Source organism: Taurulus bubalis, assembly GCF_910589615.1.
Source record: "Taurulus bubalis genome assembly, chromosome: 7".
NCBI lineage: Eukaryota > Metazoa > Chordata > Actinopteri > Perciformes > Cottidae > Taurulus > Taurulus bubalis.
Window position 1 is genome coordinate 25,474,276 of NC_136595.1, and position 20,748 is coordinate 25,495,023.

Genomic DNA, 20,748 nt, shown 5'->3' on the forward strand with positions numbered 1-20,748 from the left:
TTTGCCACCACAGCACTCTTCTGTCTCAAACCTAAATTAATATGATTACCCTTGATTGACTCAAGCAACTTGAGAACCCATCATTCACATGCAAATTAGAGCCCAATGGGGTGTGAAGGACACGCAACATAAAGCTGCTTCAAATCACACTGCGAAGCCACACACACGTTTCTTCTCTCTATCAGATCCGAGTTTCTGCAGCATGGTTCAGAAGGTGGCCGTGATCGGCGCTGGGGTGTCTGGTCTGACCAGCATCAAGGCCTGTCTGGACGAAGGTCTGGAGCCCACCTGCTTTGAGAGCAGCCATGACATCGGAGGTCTTTGGAGGTTTAAGGTGAGCGGCGATGCTTTTTCTACCATTTGTGTGCCGTGCACTGCGATCGCACTCATTTGACTTTTAGTGTGTGAGTATACTTGAATAAAATGAGATAAAACCTCAGTTGATCTTATGATGTTGGAGGAAACTTATTTATGCTAAAAGAAGAAGACAAAACACACCAGAGTTATCATTCACAGTTTCACTGAGAGGACTCTTCAGGACACAATGTCTTCAGGAGTTTGACACTTTAATTAATAACATTTCCAACAGTTACCATACAGCATCACACAATATGGTAGATAACTGTAAAAATCAATACATATGGAAATATGGAAAACAAATACAGAAAAAAACTTTTGGGCTACTTTTGCTTCCATAACATGTTTTCTCACTTTGTCTATTTGTGTCTTTAGATTTCACCAAAATTAACTAAAAGCTACCTTACATAACGCTTTATTTGCATATTTAAAGGTGACATATAAACTTTTAACACAAAAAAAGGTAAGTGTTCAACTAGGGAGGTTTCATGGTGGTATCCTTTATTTACATGTTTTACCCAAATCAATCATTACTCTCACTGTTAATGATTCTTCACAAAGCTTTGAGCATAAGTTGCTTGAAAAGGAAATCAAGCAGATTGTTGGTTGTAACATTTCTTTTGGTGGCGTTTTATTCTATACTCATACGATAAAAAAACGGTATCCTTACTTTGCATTTTGCCCACTGCTCCTAAATGCTTAGGTTGGGTTTTATATATATATATATATATATATATATATATATATATATATATATATATATATATATATATCATTGTAATAAAGTTGATGCTTTAAAAGTTTAAGTCAAGTTTAAGTTCATATGGTGCTCCTGCAGGAGGAGCCAGAGCCTGGACGGGCCAACGTCTACCAGTCGATGGTCATCAACAGCTCCAAAGAGATGATGTCTCTCAGCGACTTCCCCGCTCCGGCTGAGCTCCCCAACCACATGCACCACTCGGAGGTGCTGCTGTACCTGCGGCTCTACGCTCAGGCCTTCCAGCTGCTGCAGCACGTACGCTTCCAGGTCCGTGACCTTTATGTTTGCAAAGACGAAGATTTATTTTACTGTATGGAATTAAACATATAGGCCCTCTTGACCGGTCGCTAACCACAGCAACCACATTCATCTTTTGACTCATGATGACCAGAAATGATGGAGAATCTTCAAGGAAAATGTTTGTTTTTACCATCGATATGCTCCGATTGTTATTATAAGTGTCTGACAACTTTATGGAAACGACCTAATGTTGTCCCCATTCGTCACTTGGACACAGAAACATGGGAAATTAGGTTTAAGCCCCTTTATTTATCTTCATAAGCCGTACATGAACATTGAATACATAATTTACAACAGACTATATTGTAGTTATAAGCAGATGTTAAAAACTATAACTCCTGCTGTGAACACCCATAAGTGGAGGCTGATGTATATAAACAGATACAGTAATAAATGAACATATAGTAATACACACGTATATAAATTATATGATCTATGTCTCCATCAGAAACATAATTGCTGACAAACACTGTACAATAATAAACACTGAAAATGTCCCCATAGCTGTGCATAAATACAGAGTGTGTTATAAACTATTCGCATTACATGTTTGTATAAGTACTAAAGAAAAGGGACTTAAAGTAAAGTGGTACCCATGAGTGTAACAGATGAATACTGATATCAATGCAGAATTTTCAGTGTGTGTGTGTGTGTGTGTGTGTGTGTGTGTGTGTGTGTGTGTGTGTGTGTGTGTGTGTGTGTGTGTGTGTTTCAGACGTCCGTGGTCAGTGTGAGGCAGACCGCCGATTTTGCAGCGACCGGCCGGTGGGAGGTGGAGACGGAGAGGAGAGACGGGCAGCGGGACACCGGTGTTTTTGATGCGGTGATGGTTTGTACCGGACACTTCACCCGACCCCACCTGCCTCTCGGAGACTTCCCAGGTACCGGGAGTCCTCACACACCCTGCAGCTGCTGCAGCTCTTCCATGGGCTGCACACGGCTACATGAATGCATGTTTCTCTCTTCGTACTCCATCTCAGGTATCGAGAACTTTGAAGGCAGACACTTCCACAGCTGGGATTATCGCAACGCCGAGGGTCTGCAGGGGAAGAGGGTGCTGGTGATCGGGATCGGGAACTCTGGAGGCGACATCGCTGTGGACATCAGTCGAGTTGCGGAGAAGGTATACGGTTGGTTCTGTGTCTTTTAGTTCAAATCCAGCGTTGCTGTTTCATATGAAATAACTGCTGACCTGATGACCTGCAGGTGTACCTCAGCACCAGGAGCGGGGCGTGGGTCGTCAGCCGGGTGGGACAGGGGGGGCTCCCGGTTGACCTGGTTGGGACGTCTCGACTGAATGCGATGATGCAGAAGCTCTTCCTCTCGTGGATCAGCAGGGCGGTGGAGAAGAAGCTGGACGACGCATTCGACCACAGGCTATATGGTCTGAAACCAAAACATGGGTAATTTGGACTTTTGATGCTTCAAAATAATCGATCAACGATCTAGCAGTGCTTCTCACAGTAATGTTCACGACACCCCATAATGTGAACGTGTTGGCAGTGTACAACATGATGGACCTGTTGGGTCCTGCAGGTGGCATCAGATGAGAGCTTAGAAGTGTCGGATTGTTTGTTTAGTTGGTCGTTATGCTGTGTTTTGTATTCATTTTTGTATATATTTTTTCTTGTCTAGTTTGAGGTAACGTGTAACCTGTAAAAACTGAAAATAAAATGATTGAAAGACAGAAAGAAGTGTCTTACAAAAATGTAATATTTCCATTGTCTTATGCATCCATTTTATAAATGTTTCTTCACATATATGTTGTGCTACAGTTAAACAATTGGCCTGATAATGGTGCTAGAAGACTGGTCATATGTGCAAAGTGTTTAAAATTCAGTCTTCCCTTCCTCGGGGTCAGTATATGTGAGTGTACACACTGTGTGTCATCGTGCCTCTGAGACTAGTTCCCTAAAGCGGCTCTGCTGGCAGTTTCTTTGCTCAGATCCCTCTTGTGAACGACGACCTGCCCGCTCGGATCATCTCAGGTCGAGTTCAGATGAAACCAAACGTGAAGGAGTTCTGCGGGTCCAGTGTGGCCTTCGTGGACGGGAGCACCATAGACAAGGTGTGTACACGGTTCTTGGTTTCCTTGTGAATCCCTGATAAATGAAACACTGCTCTCGTCTTTAATTAAATTGTGTGTGTGTCACACAGGTGGACGTAGTGGTGTTTGCCACCGGCTTCAACTACAGCTTCCCCTTCCTGCCGGCGGCTCTGCAGGCTAAATGCGGTTACAGGCTGCGTCTCTACGAGCATGTGTTCCCTCCTGCACTGACCAAGCCGACCCTGGCGGTGGTGGGCTTCATCCACGCCCTCGGGGCGGTCAACCCGCTGGCCGAGATGCAGGCCCGCTGGGCCACGAGGGTGTTTAGAGGTAAAGCGCCGTATTAAGCTGATGAAACAATGATAATGTTACGACGGAGAACCTTTAGACAGACCCAATGTCACACAAACACCTCTATCAGAATCAGAATCCGTTTATTTGCCAGGAATGTTTACACAAACAAGGATTTTTTCTTGGCGGAAGGTGCATGCATTAGACATGAGACATGGGACCCGGGCTCTGTTGATGAGCCTGACTGCCGACGGGAAAAAGCTGTTAGTGTGTCGTGAGGTCTTGGTCCTGATGGACCTCAACCTCCTGCCAGAGGGAAGGGACTCAAACAGTTTGTGTCCAGGGTGAGAGGGGTCAGCCACAATCTTTCTAGCTCGCTTCAGAGTTCTGGAAGCGAACAAGTCCTGGAGGGACAGTAGATTGCAGCCGATCACCCTCTCAGCAGAGCGGATGATGCCCTGCAGCCTGGCCTTGTCCTTGGCAGTGGCTGCGGTGTGCCAGACGGTGATGGAGGAGCAGAGGATGGACTCAACGATGGCAGTGTGGAATTGCACCATAATTTTCTTTGGCAGGTTGAATTTCTTCAGCTGCCTCAGGAAGAACATCCTCTGCTGGGCCTTCTTGGCGATGGAGCTGATGTTCAGCTGCCACTTGAGGTCCTGGGTTAGGATGGAGCCCAGGAAGCGGAAGGACTCCACAGCGTCGACGGGGGAGTCACACAGGATGAGAGGGGCGGGTGGGGCTGCGTTCTTTCTGAAGTCCACAACCATCTCCAATGTCTGCAGAGCGTTGAGCTCCAGGTTGTTCTGGCTGCACCAGGTCACCAGGTGGTCAGTCTCCCACCTGTAGGCAGACTCGTCCCCACCAGAGATGAGTCCAATGAGGGTGGTGTCATCTGCGAACTTCAGGAGCTTGACGGACTGGTGACTGGAGGTGCAGCTGTTGGTGTACAGCGAGAAGAGCAGAGGGGAAAGAACGCAGCCTTGGGGGAACTCGTTCAGCTCATCTGCCAGGCGGAGATCATTCATGGCGTTGGGTGTTTTCGGCTTGTAGTTGGTGATCTGCCTGAGACCTCTCCAGACAGAAGCAGAGTCATTTGCTGATTGCTGTTGTTGCAGTTCATCAGAGTACAGTCGTTTAGCATCTCTCACCGCCTCGCTAAACCTGCATTTTGTACAAGTCCTTGTCCCCACTCCTATATGACCTCAACACTCATAGCGAGGAGATTGGCCATTTATATGCTTAGTGTCTGTAATCAAATGTGATTCCCATCATTCTGGAAAGTTAACCCAAAAGTCCTTCAGCTCAGACTCTGGCGGGGCAGAACCAGGACTGAGCGGGGCGAACTTTCAGAATCTCCTGCAGGAAAATGAGAGTTTTTCTGAAGCTTTTTTTTTAACCTGTTAAAGAGGGCCTGCAGTCTCCAAGACTCCAAATAGAGATAACTGATCAAATAATGTATTTGTGTGTGTATTTTTTCATCCAGGCTTAACGACCCTCCCCTCAGAAGAGACCATGATGATGGAAATTGAAAAAGACACAGTAGCTATGCATCAGAGGTAAGAAATAAGTTTGAATTGTAGCCACATTCAGATGTTGATATTATCACAAATAATCCATTTCACTTGTTTTCGTTACGTTAAAATTTGCCTCATAAATACATATTGAGCGGGTTTTCTTCACAGAGCCGGCCGCCATGTTTCTACAGTAGCCCAGAGCGGACAAACAAGCATTCACATTTTTACGCGGGGTAGTTCTCCGACACAGTCGGTGGAAATCTGCGATCTCACCGCTAGATGGCGCCAAATCGTACACACTGGAACTTTGAAATGTCTCAAAGTTTTGAATGTGTTTCTAATGCTTTGTTTGTGTTTGTTTACCCGTGTTAGATACGCCTGCTCAGAGCGTAACCCCCTCCAAGTGAACTACATCCCTTACATGGACTCTCTGGCAGAGCGGGTTGGGGTTCGACCGAATATCCTGTGGCTCTTGCTGACGGACCCCAGACTGGCTGTGCAGGTTCTGCTGAGTCCCTGCACCTCGTACCAGTACCGCCTGACCGGACCGGGCCAGTGGGCCGGAGCCCGTCAGGCCATCCTCACCCAGTGGGAGCGGGTGTATCAGCCTTTCAGGACCCGAGTGGTCCCGGAACCAGAGGCCAGATCTCCTTCTAGACGCGGCACCATTGTGTTGGTTTCAGCTGCAGCGCTGCTGTGCTGCTTCTGCTACAATAGACAGACTCTGTCCTCCGTCTTCTCTCCTCCGGCCATCTTCACAGCTCCTTTTCAGTGAGACGGCACATTAATGATGGAGACGGACGTAACGCAGACTGCTGGAGGAACAGCATGTTTTTAGACTGTGCTCATTTGACAATTGTAATGAGAAATAAAGTCTTAAAAATAAACATGGCAGCTTTGGTGAAGTCTGTGCAGCAAACAACGTACTGAATGTAATTCCTCTGGTTTTAACTTTTACATTTGAGGCTCTCTTTTAGCAGAGTTTTAAAATGTCAGATGTCATATTTGGATTGTTCTCGTCTCTATAATCTTTGAATAAAGGGTGTGTTTAGCCAGATGCCAAAGGTGAAGTTTTTGAATAGTCTGCGATGCATGTTTTAGCATTTCTTTAATCAGCAGTACTACGTTTCTGTGAAGACATAAAGCATGCTGCAGGAACAAGTCAGCATTTTTGTCTCGAATTCAATGTGTTTTTTGTTGTTGTTGTGTTTTTTGTTTCGCTGAAATAAAGTCTGTGGTTAACACAAGTGGTGTTTACGTTCTGTTCTTGAGTGGAGCCGGAGGTAACTCTCTCACGCATTCATGGTGAGAGAATGAATGCTGCATTTCACCTCAATAACCTTCAGCATCTATTCGTCTGTCTGTCTGTCTCTAATCTATTTCTGGTTAATAATTACATCGGCCTGTGTACTGAGTCGTTTTCATGCAGTCTGCTGCTTTGCACCAGTTTCAGCGGCGGGTCAAAGGTCACTTTAAGGTGTGTGCCTCTCTCTCTCCCTCTCACTCGCTCTCTCAATTCAATTCAAATAGCTTTATCGGCATGAATAAAAAAAAAAGACAATACTGGCAAAGCAGTAAGATAGCAACATTACAGTAAATAAGTTAAAAGAAATGAAAACAGTTGTGTTTCTTTGGCACAATAAAATGATTAATGAGTATCACACACACGTTCTCTCTCTCACACTCTCACACTGTCTCTCTCTCTCTCTCTCTCTCTCTCTCTCTCTCTCACACACTCTCTCTCTCTCTCACACACTCTCTTTCTCTCTCTCTCTCACACACACTCTCTCTCTCTCTCTCTCACACACTCTCTCTCTCTCTCTCTCTCACACACACACTCTCTCTCTCTCTCTCTCTCTCACACTCTCTCTCTGTCTCTCTCTCTCACACTGTCTCTCTCTCTCTCTCTCACACACACACTCTCTCTCTCTCTCTCTCTCACACTCTCTCTCTGTCTCTCTCTCTCACACTGTCTCTCTCTCTCTCTCTCTCACACACACACTCTCTCTCTCACACACTCTCTCTCTCTCTCTCTCTCTCTCTCTCCGCCCCCTTCAGAGGCTACGTGCAGCACAAGAAAGACAACAAGTCATTTTTCTTCTCCCGTTCATCAAAAGGTAAGAAGGGAACAGAACCTCGCGAGCGCCTTCGTGTTTCCGGTCCCGTTAAACGAGTTGTTGTTGTTGTTGTTGTTGTTGTTGTTGTTGTTGTTGTTGTTCCCACTGAACAACAAAGTTTAGTTGTTGTTTACGCTGCGTTCAGGCTCACGGAAATCCGGAAAAAAATACCAATGCACGACAGCTAGACCGTAACGGAATTAGAACATCGGAGTTACGGTAGAAGTTGCCGTACAGTTATAATATAAACAACTTTTCCCCGTCGACGATATGTAAACACGTGACGTCACTCCCTGGATCAGGGGTGAACGTTTCTTTACGCTTGAATCGCGTTTATTAGTTTTTTTGGGGGGATAGCAATAAAGCCACAGTTAATTAAATATTAAGAAAAAGCTCAAATAAATCATTTTATTTCATGTATGTTTTTCCATCATCAAAACAAAACCTCTTATTTACATGTTTCACATGTTTGTACTGTGTTGTGGGTTTTATGATACTGAAAGCTGTAATAGCAAAGGTCACATTGTTATTACTATAACTGCTTTTATTATAATTGTATTGCCATTATTAATATAGTATATCCACTGTCGTCATTCCATTCCATTCTGCTATTATTACTGCTATTACTTATCTCATTATACGTATCATTTGTGTCGTATGGATTGACTATGATGTCATTTTATTATGATATTTTGCTGTATGAGACTGTAAAGCCCTTTTAAACATGTGTTTTTGTGATTTTGGGCTATGCAAATTAATTGAATCCTTATCAACCCGCTTAAGTACACTGTAAGACTTTGATGTAAATTTACAGTGAAATTCTAACAGTAACCTACTGTATTGTGCTAATACAGTATAATGTCAATCTCGTCATTTTCTATTTGAATTGTAATGTCTTCCGTATTAATACGTGAATCACTTTAGTTTTACCAGATTAAGATCAAAACTTTTTAATGTAAAATTACAGTAATTTACAGGAGAAACTGCTACCAGTAAATTACTGTAATTTGGAATTATTACAGCAGCTTGCTGTATTCTATTGATACAGTAGAGATGATGTACATTTGACAGTAACTTACTGGCAGCAGTTTCTCCTGTAAATTACTGTAATTTTACATTAAAAGGTTTTACAGTGTAGGGAAAACAAATTCCACTTCCTGTTGTGTGCAGCCCCGTGAATGCATGTTATCGTTTACAGACACAACATTTTCCTCCTCCGCGGCTGCAGGATGACTCGTCGCGTGGCGGTGATTGGAGGCGGCAGCTCGGGGCTGGCCTGCATCAAGTGCTGCCTGGATGAGGGGCTGGAGCCGGTCTGCTACGAGAGCAGCAACGACATCGGTGGTCTGTGGAGGTTTAAGGCGAGTCTCACCACACGCAGGTCGGACTTTCTTTAACTCGTAAAATGCATTTGGAGAGCGAGGGTTGAATGTGTTTCTGTTCCTGCAGGAGAATCCAGAGCCAGACAGAGCCAGCATCTACCAGTCTGTCATCATCAACACCTCCAAGGAGATGATGTGCTTCAGTGACTTCCCCATCCCTGCTCACTACCCCAACTACATGCACAACTCCCTCATCATGGACTACTTCCGGATGTTCGCCGACCGCTTCCAGCTCATCAAGCACATCCGCTTCAACGTGAGGACGCTTCAGTCTCTGCTTTTTTGATTCCTCTGCACCTGAAAAGCATGCAACATTCTCCCCTTAGCTTCAAATGTAAACTATTGTTCATCCTCCCCTGATGTAAAAGTCTGCGTTAGCTCTTTGTGCTTATTTGATCGTGCCTCTCTGTCGTTCCAGACCAAAGTCTTGCAGGTGAAGCAGAGGTCAGACTTCTCTCGTTCCGGCCAGTGGGACGTGGAGACGGAGAACATGGACGGCAAAAAGGAGAAACACATTTTTGACGCTGTGATGATCTGTGTCGGACATCACTGCCACCCCAACCTGCCGCTGCACGACTTCCCAGGTACCAACTAATGGGCCGTGAATAACGCTCGGTTTGCTCGAGGAGAAGCAGTGCCGATAGCGCTACGGCAATATGAAGAGGAAAAAACCTAATCTAATGGCAACCCTGTGATTATGTAGTACTGTATTAACAGACAGCAGCAGCAGCACCTATAGAGAGTAGGTGCAGCATAATGGGCTCAACCTTGGCCTAGATTATGTTCTAAAGGCAAAGCTGCAAAGTCTACTTCAAGTACAGATTACATTCTTAAAGTAAAATACAGTCTTTAAGCAAAAGTACAATGACTCTTTTTTTTTTCCATCGTCTTCTCCAGGAATCGACACTTTCAAGGGAAAGTTCTTCCACAGCCGAGACTACAAGACTTCCGATGAGTGGAGGAACAAAAAGGTCGTCGTGATCGGGATAGGGAACTCTGGAGGAGACATCGCCGTGGAGCTGAGCAGAGTCACCAAGCAGGTCGGTGATGAGTCACGTGACCAATAGGGACAACGCGTTGAACACATCCACCGTGTCCGAGATGGCCATGAATTCAAACTATTGATGTTCTCTTCCCCAGCTTTATCTGAGCACTCGGAGAGGAGCCTGGATTCTGAACCGGGTCTGGTACAACGGGTTACCATTGGATTTGCAATTCAACCGGCTCTTGGATTCTCTGCAGAGCATCCTTCCCTTTAATCTTTTCTCTGGTATCGGAGAGAGACAGATCAACCAAAGATTTGATCACGCCCTGTACAATCTTAAGCCAAAGCACAGGTACTGTATTTACTTTTTTTTCACAATTTTAATTTATAAATAACCAAAGCAGATTGTTTCAAATTGTGAGGTTGAAGGCGATGACCGCCACATGCTTCAAATGGGCGTTTATGTCAGTCACACATAAACACTTGATGCACCCTAACATGCATCTAATGCGCTAAAAACAAGACGTGAGACTCTTTTTCATATGCCCGAGACTTCAGTGTGAAACCAATAGTCCGCAAATTGCATCCGATTTTGCGGTGAAATATTACAGTATGCAAACGCTGAACACACTCTGCTGCTTATCCACACAAAAGGTATGTTGAGCGATGGTACGCACTTTGAGTACGTAGTGCATAGTGTGCAATTTCAGAGTCCTAGACATCGTAGAGGAAAGACCCTCGCTGTAACTCCAGGACTTTTAGGTAGTCTTCAGTGTCAAAGTATTCCAACGGTCTGCACATCCAGTGATTCACTGCAAATGGGAACGACTAACGGCTAATTCGGGATGTTTGGAATGGGGCCAATTTGCCTAAATTTAAACAAATGTAGGCACAAAAGAAACTGTTGTATTCCTTAATTTAACTTAACTCCATGATGCTATCATGATTACCGTAAAAATCGGGTTACAAGCCGCTTCTACCTCCGGTGGGTGTCCCCGCTGTAGCAAGCTAGCAGCAGCGCTAGCTAGCGCTGGTGCTAGCTCCCCGCTGCTGCTAGCTCCCCGCAGCTGCTGCTACTGCCCGCATCCCCTCTGCCCGTGGTTGTCGGAGAGCTAGCGGAGCGCTAGCAGGAGCGCTAGCTGGCTACAGCGGGGAGCTAACAGGGACACTGACCGAAGGTAGTAGCGGCGTGTAACCCGACTTTTACAGTATCCCCCTAAAATAGAAGTACTTTACTGCAGTATTCCTCGAAGTGATTGCTTGCCGTACTTATCAAATTTGTTGTCGCATGACTAACCGGTGTGAATATGGATCTCAGGTTGTTCAGCCAACATCCCACAATGAACGACGAGCTTCCCAACCGCATCCTGTCTGGGACGATTCAGGTGAAACCCAACATCCGCAGGTTTCAGGGCTCCAGTGTGGAGTTTGATGACGGAAGCGTCGTGGAAGACGTCGACCTGGTGGTAGGTTTAAATATACCGGCAGTTAATATACAGCAGTCGGCCTGTAGCGCGTGACTGAGAGGAGTCCCTGTCTTGCAGGTGTTTGCCACAGGCTACAGGTTTTCCTTTCCATTCCTGGCCTCACATGTGGTCTCGGTGTCCGAGAACAAAGCTTCTTTGTACAAGTACGTGTTTCCTCCAGAGTTGGAGCGCTCCACTCTGGCGATCATCGGCCTCGTGCAGCCACTGGGGGCCATTATGCCCATCTCTGAGATGCAGGCCAGGTGGGCCACGCGAGTCTTCAAAGGTAATACAGGCTGCAATCTTTTATTTACAGCAATGTGCTTTCCTACGCTGTGACATGAGTGTGTTGATGAAGAATGAAGTTGTATTTTACTCATTTAGCGGCTAAGCCAGTCAGCCAACTAGTGTTCTAATCTCACCATGCGTCCATGCTACAGTTGCAGAACATTCAAAGGCACCACATGCACTGCTGGGCTTGGTTTATGTTACAAAGCACACATATTGAGACACTTAGAGAGCAAAACCTTGGCTCAAGTCTGCAAAACACATTTTCTGCTTTGCACCCGATATGCAATTCAATGTGGCACTTTTTCGCAACACTCTGCACAAGGTTCTCTACATAAAACACGGGAATCTGATATGAAGTCACTTGTTTGCCAATTGGCCAAACTCTAAAGGACAAAGAAGAGGACAAGAGAGAAGACAACTTTCTGATTAATCCGGCAACATTAGTTACATCCAGACATTCAGACTTGACTTAAGATGTTCATTAACGCAACATAATTCAGGACTTCACAAATCAGACTGTTTTTCCATCAGTTGATGAGGCCACACTGACACATTTTGGGGGTTTAGTTTTTCTTTCAGAGGGCAAAGCACTGTTTCACAATGTCTCCTTTCAAACAGGCTGCATCAAGCTTCCCTCAACGGCGTGCATGCAAAAAGATGTCCAGTGCAAGCAGGAGACAATGGCTAAAAGGTACTGCAGTAGATTTTGATTTCTTGCACGTTTTGGATCTAAAAGGCACAAAAATGTTGAAATGCACAACGTGGCCTCCTTTGCAGGTATGTCTCCAGCCAGAGACACACCATCCAGGTGGACTATATCCCCTACATGGATGAGATCGCGCAGCTGGTGGGAGTTCGACCCAGCTTGAAGAGGCTGCTGCTGACTGATCCCCGGCTGGGACTGAATGTGATGCTCGGCCCCTGCACGCCGTGCCAGTACCGCCTCAGAGGACCAGGGAAGTGGGCGGGAGCCCGTCAGGCCATCCTCACGCAGTGGGAGAGAGTGGCTCAGCCCATGCAGACCAGACCCTGCGGTGACCCCGAACCCAAGAGGTCGTTGAAGTGGCCTCTGATTCTGGCGGCTGCTGTGGGCTTGGCTGGCTACGTCAACAGGAACGGGCTTCCAGCTTTCCTCCAGGATCCCACTGCACTGCTGGACAGGATCAAAGTTCACCTGCCCGCACTGTGATGAGCGTTCATCTTTTAACACACGTATCATAGATGTGTGCAGTTTTTATACGACTACCCCGACTCCAAAAATGATCTGGGTTCTCTAACTTCTTAGCAAAGCATACTTTGTTTGATATATTGCCACGTAATCTACATCTTTTATTGATACTTGTACAATCTCCAACTACATACTGTCCTTTTCTCGCTGTATAATCTCTCCCTGATATTAAATCATGACTGAGAACATGATTACATACCTCTCAAAAAGGCTGATGCAGTTGGATTTATTGAGTGAAAAAGGATCAATATCAGCATGTTATGTAGTTGTTAATTTGCATTCAATGTATTATGGGAGAAAAAGTAATTGAAATAAGAAAATAAGTTTACACTTTTTCAAATATGTATTATGGCTTCATTTGCAATACCTAAACATGAAGGTAAGCATGGCTGAAAGGCAATAGTGCTTCATTTTAATGGTTTGGTTTCATTACCAGTTCTTTGTATTAACATAAATGTGTATGTTTACTCAATGAATTCATATGTAATGAGCATTGTCCAGATTATTTCTACAGAATGGGGTGTGTGTCTGTGTATTTTATATATAATTGTAACCAAAAACGAATGCACAGGCCATGGTTGTGTGAATAAAAAGTATCCTGTTTGAATTGTGCACATGTGATGTTTGTCAATTTAAAGTGTGGTTTTCAAAAACCAGCAAACATCCAAGCAGGTCACTGTCTTATGACCCCGGGAAGCTCCGCCGGGGAAAGACGACCGGCTCCCGAGGAAGAGGAGAAAGGAAAAGGAGTCTCTGTCTTCTTAACGTGATGATCGGGATGACATGTTGCCATGTGACATTGTGCCAAACCACAGCAGCAGGAAACACAACTTCAAAAGCAAATGTTTCCACATCATCGGCACAAGGCCAAAACAAAAGAAAAGCAGTTAATGCCGTGCATCTCCACCAGGGGGCGCCAGACAGAGCACAGTTCAGATCACAGCTCCTCCAGTGTGTTATCATGGAGAGGTCAGTGTGGCCGGTTGTACATCTCGGTGAGAAACTCACAGGCATTTTAGCATCCTTGACTTTTTAGTGCATACTCTAGTCAACAAATTATTTATCTCCATCTTGATTTTGCAACAGCTGCGTTCCTACTGGCATACCCTTTCTATGTGCTTTAATTACACACTGCAGCTGCCCTTACAAAGTACAACGTGATGCATGCATTCAAATAGGACACATTATTTCCTCAAAACATGGCACCTTGTATTAAAACCCCTTGTTCATACGTCTGCTGTGCAAAGGATTGTGGGTCAGAAGCCACTGAGGTGCTTTAATTGCCAGAGGTTTGGGCATATCGCCAAAAACTGCAGCGAGAAGAGGAGATGTGCTCGGTGTGGCGGCGACCATGAGTATGGAAAGTGTGGAGCTGAACTGTGTCACTCTCACTCTCTCCTCTCACACACACTTGCAATTCAAACTTTACGAGATCATCGGTCAATAAATGTCCAGACCTAGATGTTACCTTCAGTGACCTTAATACACAATGTGAAAGGGTTGAAGCTCAGATACTAAAATAACAGCTCATTATGTGATCACGTGCCAAAGGTTGCTCCTTTAAAATCTGATCCTCTGCAGCCGCAAGTGTTGTGCCTCTGCGTCTCAGTCGGTGAGTGATCTGCAGGATTGCATTGGAAAATTGGATTTGGTTGATTTAGTTGTGAATGTTAAAGGTGTACCTTTGGTTTCTGGTTATAGTCGTAGGCTTGAAAGCTCAAGGTGACGCGTAGTTTACTTTTCTGTATTGGATTTGATGCTTTGAGATTGAGATATTTCATTCTGCATATTGTATTTACATCTTATAAGTTGTTCTTTGCAATACTTAACCTAAATGATTATTATCTTTCATCCGTGCAATTTGACAGAACTTTGATTCAGCTGCCGTGTGCAAAAACATGAACCTCATAGGAGAGGAGTTGTGTTGCACCACAAAGCTCATTTCCACTTTAATTAATGTTGTATTTAATGTCACATTCACAGACAAATTACCCGTCTGAATGTTCTCTGCACTAAACCCTCTCTAACTTTGTTCTGCTTTATTTTATCAAAGTCGACCTTTGCACAGAGAATGTTCACATATTGAGCTATGATCTGGGTTAGAGTTGGACCTTACAGTTGCATCATCTCAAAGAAATAATCATCCTGAAAGTGATTTATTTCTAGGCGGACCTGAAACCATTTCATTTTTTTCTGTATGTCATCTTCATTTGCTCTTAACCAGCAACATATAGACTGATATGTACACATCTGAACAAAATCTCACATGTGTACCTTTCATTATAACACCAAAATTATTCAAATAGCCCTAGTGGTTGCAGAGATACACCCTTTTTAGTTTGGGTATGCGATTTTCGAGCAGAGGCCTAAAAGCAAGCTCGTTTTCTATTGGTTAAAAAGCGTCTTCCTCCATAAACAGAGGACTTTTTACTTTTTACTATAAAGAAAAGCCGTGAAAGAAAACCCAAAGAGCCTCCAGCCGCTCATGAGCACTCATGAGTCTGCTGCTGTTGCACATTGACATTCTTTCATAAAAGTTATATATTTATTCTGGACATGAGATTGAAAGAAGAGATAAATATTAACTTATATGGATCATTGAGTCTTCACTGAAAGAAAGCAACAGATCTGAGACTGTTAACTGTTTGTAGTATTGGGATAAGAAAATATCACAGTTTTACACTATAATTGTAACTATAATTATAATACGTATAGCACATGTATAGCATATCATTTATGTTATACAACTGAGGGATGCTAGCTTTAAATTAACTACGAAATAATAATTTTAAAAAGGTGAGAACACTCATTACTAACTCATTAGTATGCAATTCATAAACACATTTATAAATCTTTCATTTTTGATTAATAAGCTTGACTATTATGCGTTTCATGATTGGGTTTTCATACTTTATAAAAGATGGATTCCTCTTTTGTAAATGAAGTATTAAGGACTTATAGACGCTTAATAAGATCATTTATAAAGTGTTAGTAAATGATAAAAAACAAAGTATTTAAATGTCATTTAGTCATGCATTTATTTATACATATAATGATTTAGACATGCACTTTATAAACGTGTTTAATACTGCAATTCATGATAATTCAGGTAGTTACTACTCGTTAGGTAAATATTAGTTAAGAATGTTCTGTGACCTCATCTAAAGTGAGGACTATCTATGCTTTACAAAACATTTATATGCATTATTAATCATCTATCAATGCATAATAGTGTAGTGTTTTTTAAGCTTAGTTTGTCACATGTGACTTGCACATCTATATAAAATGAGTTGTTTGTGTGTACATTGCAATGCATGAAATGTGATAATTAATAAGGGATATTATTATGAGGGATTTGTAATTGTATGCATATGAAGGTCACTTTTATTACTGTAGAATGATTGATGTGTGAATGAATGTTAGACAAATACTGCATGCTGCATGATATATTGACTACTGCTGTAAGGAGTTGTAGTTCTCTTGTTCGCCTGAGGGGGCGGAGCCGAATATTGACTTTTGAGACAATGGATACTAGCCTTTTTGGGGAAGAAGAAGAAGACGGAAGAAGAAGTCTATTTTCGCCCCTGAAACGGCAGGGCCAGTAATATGTTTATGAAGGTAATAAAACATTATACCAATAGGAAGGACTCTGAGTCCTTCGACAAAAGACGTTTGAGAACCACGGCTCTAGATTCTCCTCTTAAGCCACACACTTTTTTTTCCTTCTCAAAAACGTACATGGTATGATGATAACTGCAATGTTCAATACTTCTGTGTTCCATCACGACCCTTCCTAGCCTCATGCATGCATGTTATCGTTTACAGACACAACCTTTCCCCGCCTGACCCGGTTCCTCCTCCGCAGCTGCAGGATGACTCGTCGCGTGGCGGTGATCGGAGGCGGCAGCTCGGGGCTGGCCTGCATCAAGTGCTGCCTGGATGAGGGGCTGGAGCCGGTCTGCTACGAGAGCAGCAACGACATCGGTGGTCTGTGGAGGTTTAAGGCGAGTCTCACCACACGCAGGTCGGACTTTCTTTAACTCGTAAAATGCATTTGAAGAGCGAGGGTTGAATGTGTTTCTGTTCCTGCAGGAGAATCCAGAGCCAGACAGAGCCAGCATCTACCAGTCTGTCATCATCAACACCTCCAAGGAGATGATGTGCTTCAGTGACTTCCCCATCCCTGCTCACTACCCCAACTACATGCACAACTCCCTCATCATGGACTACTTCCGGATGTTCGCCGACCGCTTCCAGCTCAACAAGCACATCCGCTTCAACGTGAGGAGGATGCTCCCCGAAAATGATAATTACTGTCTTTTTTTAAATGATGCCTTCAATTTCACCCAGTTCTCAAATCGTCACCTTCCTAAAATAATGGCCTACGGAATTTTTTGACAAAAATGATTTTCTTGCCTAAATCATCTCCTCATGATACTGGCCACCTCTAGTAAAATCTCCTACATCCTCAGTTGAACAGATCATGCGATTCTACCCCTATAGTATAAAGGCCTATGTGAAGAGTGTGACTTCGGCCATTTTATTTTGCTTAAGTGTGCTGTAACTCCGTTACGTTATTCATTCTGGCCACATGACATCTATTGCTTCTGTCCATCCGGGGAGAGGGATCCTCCTCTGTTGCTCTCCCTCAGGTTTCTTCCACTTTTTTCCCTGTGAAAGGGTTTTTACTATCTTTATTGGGGGAGTTTTTCCTGATCTGATGTGAGGTCCCGGGACAGGGATGTCATGTGTACAGATTGTAAAGCCCTCCGAGGCAAACTTGTATTAGTGATGTTGGGCTATACAAAATAAACTGAATTGAATTGAATTAAGTCAAAAGACAATCTGACTTAGGCAAATTTACAAGCTTTTTAATAATGCATTTTGAAGCTAGCAATATAGTTAGCATTTTTGCTCACTAAAATCTCACTTGAACATAATATTAGTAATCATAACATAATTTGACCGTTATTACAGTATGCCTGTTGTGCAGTGTCTAGAGGCAGCTTGTGCATCCCGATTACATTGGTATTAGTTGGTATAAGGTGACGAAATGTAAAGTGTTGCGTAAGCAGATGACAGACACAGGAATGCATTGTGGGTAGATGCTCCTGTTTTGATGTATTAAATGTCGTTCCAGACCAAAGTCTTGCAGGTGAAGCAGAGGTCAGACTTCTCTCGTTCCGGCCAGTGGGACGTGGAGACGGAGAACAAGGACGGCGTGAAGGAGAAACACATTTTTGACGCTGTGATGATCTGCATCGGACATCACTGCCACCCCAACCTGCCGCTGCACGACTTCCCAGGTACCATTTACAGGATAAACCTCTTCACTTCCTGCCATTTTGTCATGTGACTCCGTGAAATGAAGTACTTGCAACTCCTTTGCACGGCTTAGAAATGTAAATAATGTGTGAGCAGTTCCACCCAAACAGGGATAGTCCACTCTTAACTCACAGATAGTAAAATATAACCCATTTTCAAAGTTGGAAATGTGGCTATTTTCATAGTTTTCTAAAATGTTTTATATCTGATGTTGCTGATGATGAGTGTCTGAAACAATCTTTCTTAGGAAAAATGTTTAATAACATATTGACAAAACTAGAACAAGGGATTTCATTAAAAGCTTCTTTTTTTAACCAATAACAATGGATGAAAGAAACAACTCATTGCATCTGGAGAACAGAGGAATTTATGATTTTTTTTTTTGCAAGGCTTTGGACAAAAAGAAATAGATAAGATAAGATATTCCTGTATTAGTCCTAAAGAAAGAAAGAAAGTCTACGCAATGCATTCGATCTGATTGTGACAACTCTGTCCTCTGAGGAATCGACACTTTCAAGGGAAAGTTCTTCCACAGCCGAGACTACAAGACTTCCGATGAGTGGAGGAACAAAAAGGTCGTCGTGATCGGGATCGGGAACTCTGGAGGAGACATCGCCGTGGAGCTGAGCAGAGTCACCAAGCAGGTCGGGCCGTGGCAGATGGTCATCGTGAGACTTTGACGTCTTCACTCTGACACAGTGCTGGCATGATGGTTTATTCCTCATGGCCTGTATTTGCAGGTGTATCTGAGCACTCGGAGGGGAGCCTGGGTCATAAATCGAGTCGCAAAAAACGGTTTCCCCCGAGATGTACTCGTCACAAGGATGGACCTTTTTATGCGTGGCATCCTTCCCTTTGGATTCATTTGCAGCGTGGCAGAGAAAAAGGTCAGCGACAGATTTGATCACCGCCTGTACAGCTTGAAGCCGAAGCACAGGTACGGCAGCAACAAGGTAGCTTCGTGACATGCTTCCGTACTATGAGCCGCAGTATTGCTTACCCGTGTGAATATGGATCTCAGGTTGTTCAGCCAACATCCCACGGTGAACGACGAGCTTCCCAACCGCATCCTGTCTGGGACGGTCCAGGTGAAACCCAACATCCGCAGGTTCCAGGGCTCTAGTGTGGAGTTTGATGACGGAAGCGTCGTGGAAGACGTCGACCTGGTGGTAGGTTTAAATATACCGCCGGTTAATATACAGCAGTCGGCCTGTAGCGCGTGACTGAGAGGAGTCCCTGTCTTGCAGGTGTTTGCCACAGGCTACAGGTTTTCCTTTCCATTCCTGGCCTCACATGTGGTCTCGGTGTCCGAGAACAAAGCCTCTCTGTACAAGTACGTGTTTCCTCCAGAGTTGGAGCGCTCCACTCTGGCGATCATCGGCCTCGTGCAGCCACTTGGGGCCATTATGCCCATCTCTGAGATGCAGGCCAGATGGGCCACGCGAGTCTTTAAAGGTAATCTGCACTTACTAACTCCTTCTTCTCCATAAAGACTTTGAATATAAGAATGCACTCACCGTAGCGCTCATTATGAACAGGCTGCATCAAGCTTCCCTCGGCCGCTTCCATGCAAAACGATGTCCAGTGCAAGCGGAAGGCAATGGCTAAAAGGTAGACGTGTGGATTTTCTTAACTTCACGTTTGTCAATTTTGTATCTAAAAGGCACCACATCTTGAAATGCACAACGTGGCCTCCTTTGCAGGTATGTCTCCAGCCAGAGACACACCATCCAGGTGGACTATACCTCCTACATGGATGAGATCGCGGAGCTGGTGGGAGTTCGACCCAGCTTGAAGAGGCTGCTGCTGACTGATCCCCGGCTGGGACTGAATGTGATGCTCGGCCCCTGCACGCCGTACCAGTACCGCCTCAGAGGACCAGGGAAGTGGGCGGGAGCCCGTCAGGCCATCCTCACGCAGTGGGAGAGAGTGGCTCAGCCCATGCAGACCAGACCCTGCGGTGACCCCGAACCCAAGAGGTCGTTGAAGTGGCCTCTGATTCTGGCGGCAGCTGTGGGCTTGGCTGGCTACGTCAACAGGAACGGGCTTCCAGCTTTCCTCCAGGATCCCACTGCACTGCTGGACAGGATCAAAGTTCACCTGCCCGTACTGTGATGTGCAAGTCATATAATCAATTCATATTAATGCAATTTAAAAGAAGAAAATAATGATTTGAGGTAATTTTGGTTATGTAATTGTCGGTGCTGCTGGACCGCCTGGTTTATACAGGAGCGTGCTGGCAAGCAGGAGAGGAAATTATCTTTGAAACAGGGAAAAAAGTTATTTTGTTTTTTAAAGGTTAAACGCGAACAAAACGTATTGAAGCGAATTTCTTAACATTTGACACAAATGTCAACATTGAGCTGAATGTGGCCTCACAAAACTTGTTTTGGCCATAAACTAATGAAATAATGCATAATGCTAATTGTAACAATTGGGGTTAGCTTTATGTTTAATAAAAGGAACATTAGACAAAAGGTAATATTCAAGTAAAAGTATTTTTTTAGTTTTACCCAATCACAATACAAGCAAATATAGATAACTTTCACAGTTTATAACATTGTGACTGCCAGCCTTGAACTAATTTACATTGGTCAACGATGCCACCTAATGGCAGCATCAGAGTCCAACATCATGTTCAGATTGATAAATCTACATTAAATAATGTTCATAGTCCTTTGT

At 44.1% G+C, this 20,748-nt stretch overlaps 1 protein-coding gene across 1 annotated transcript; it reads left to right on the forward strand.

Moving 5' to 3' along the window:
• Window positions 1-202: 202 nt before the first annotated feature.
• Window positions 203-20,181, forward strand: LOC306738912 (uncharacterized protein; the record flags this gene model as incomplete). The annotated part of the gene is made up of 27 exons (XM_079220840.1): window positions 203-334; window positions 1,196-1,384; window positions 2,133-2,298; window positions 2,398-2,540; window positions 2,624-2,820; window positions 3,350-3,485; window positions 3,575-3,794; window positions 5,242-5,314; window positions 5,645-6,043; window positions 8,618-8,750; window positions 8,839-9,027; window positions 9,190-9,355; window positions 9,669-9,811; window positions 9,912-10,108; window positions 11,075-11,222; window positions 11,301-11,508; window positions 12,132-12,204; window positions 12,291-12,698; window positions 16,607-16,745; window positions 16,834-17,022; window positions 17,882-18,047; window positions 18,568-18,710; window positions 18,807-19,003; window positions 19,088-19,235; window positions 19,314-19,521; window positions 19,605-19,677; window positions 19,770-20,181. The coding sequence occupies 27 exons, from the start codon at window positions 203-205 to the stop codon at window positions 20,179-20,181; spliced, it is 4,995 nt and encodes a 1,664-aa protein (XP_079076966.1).
• Between the last annotated feature and the right edge of the window lie 567 nt (window positions 20,182-20,748).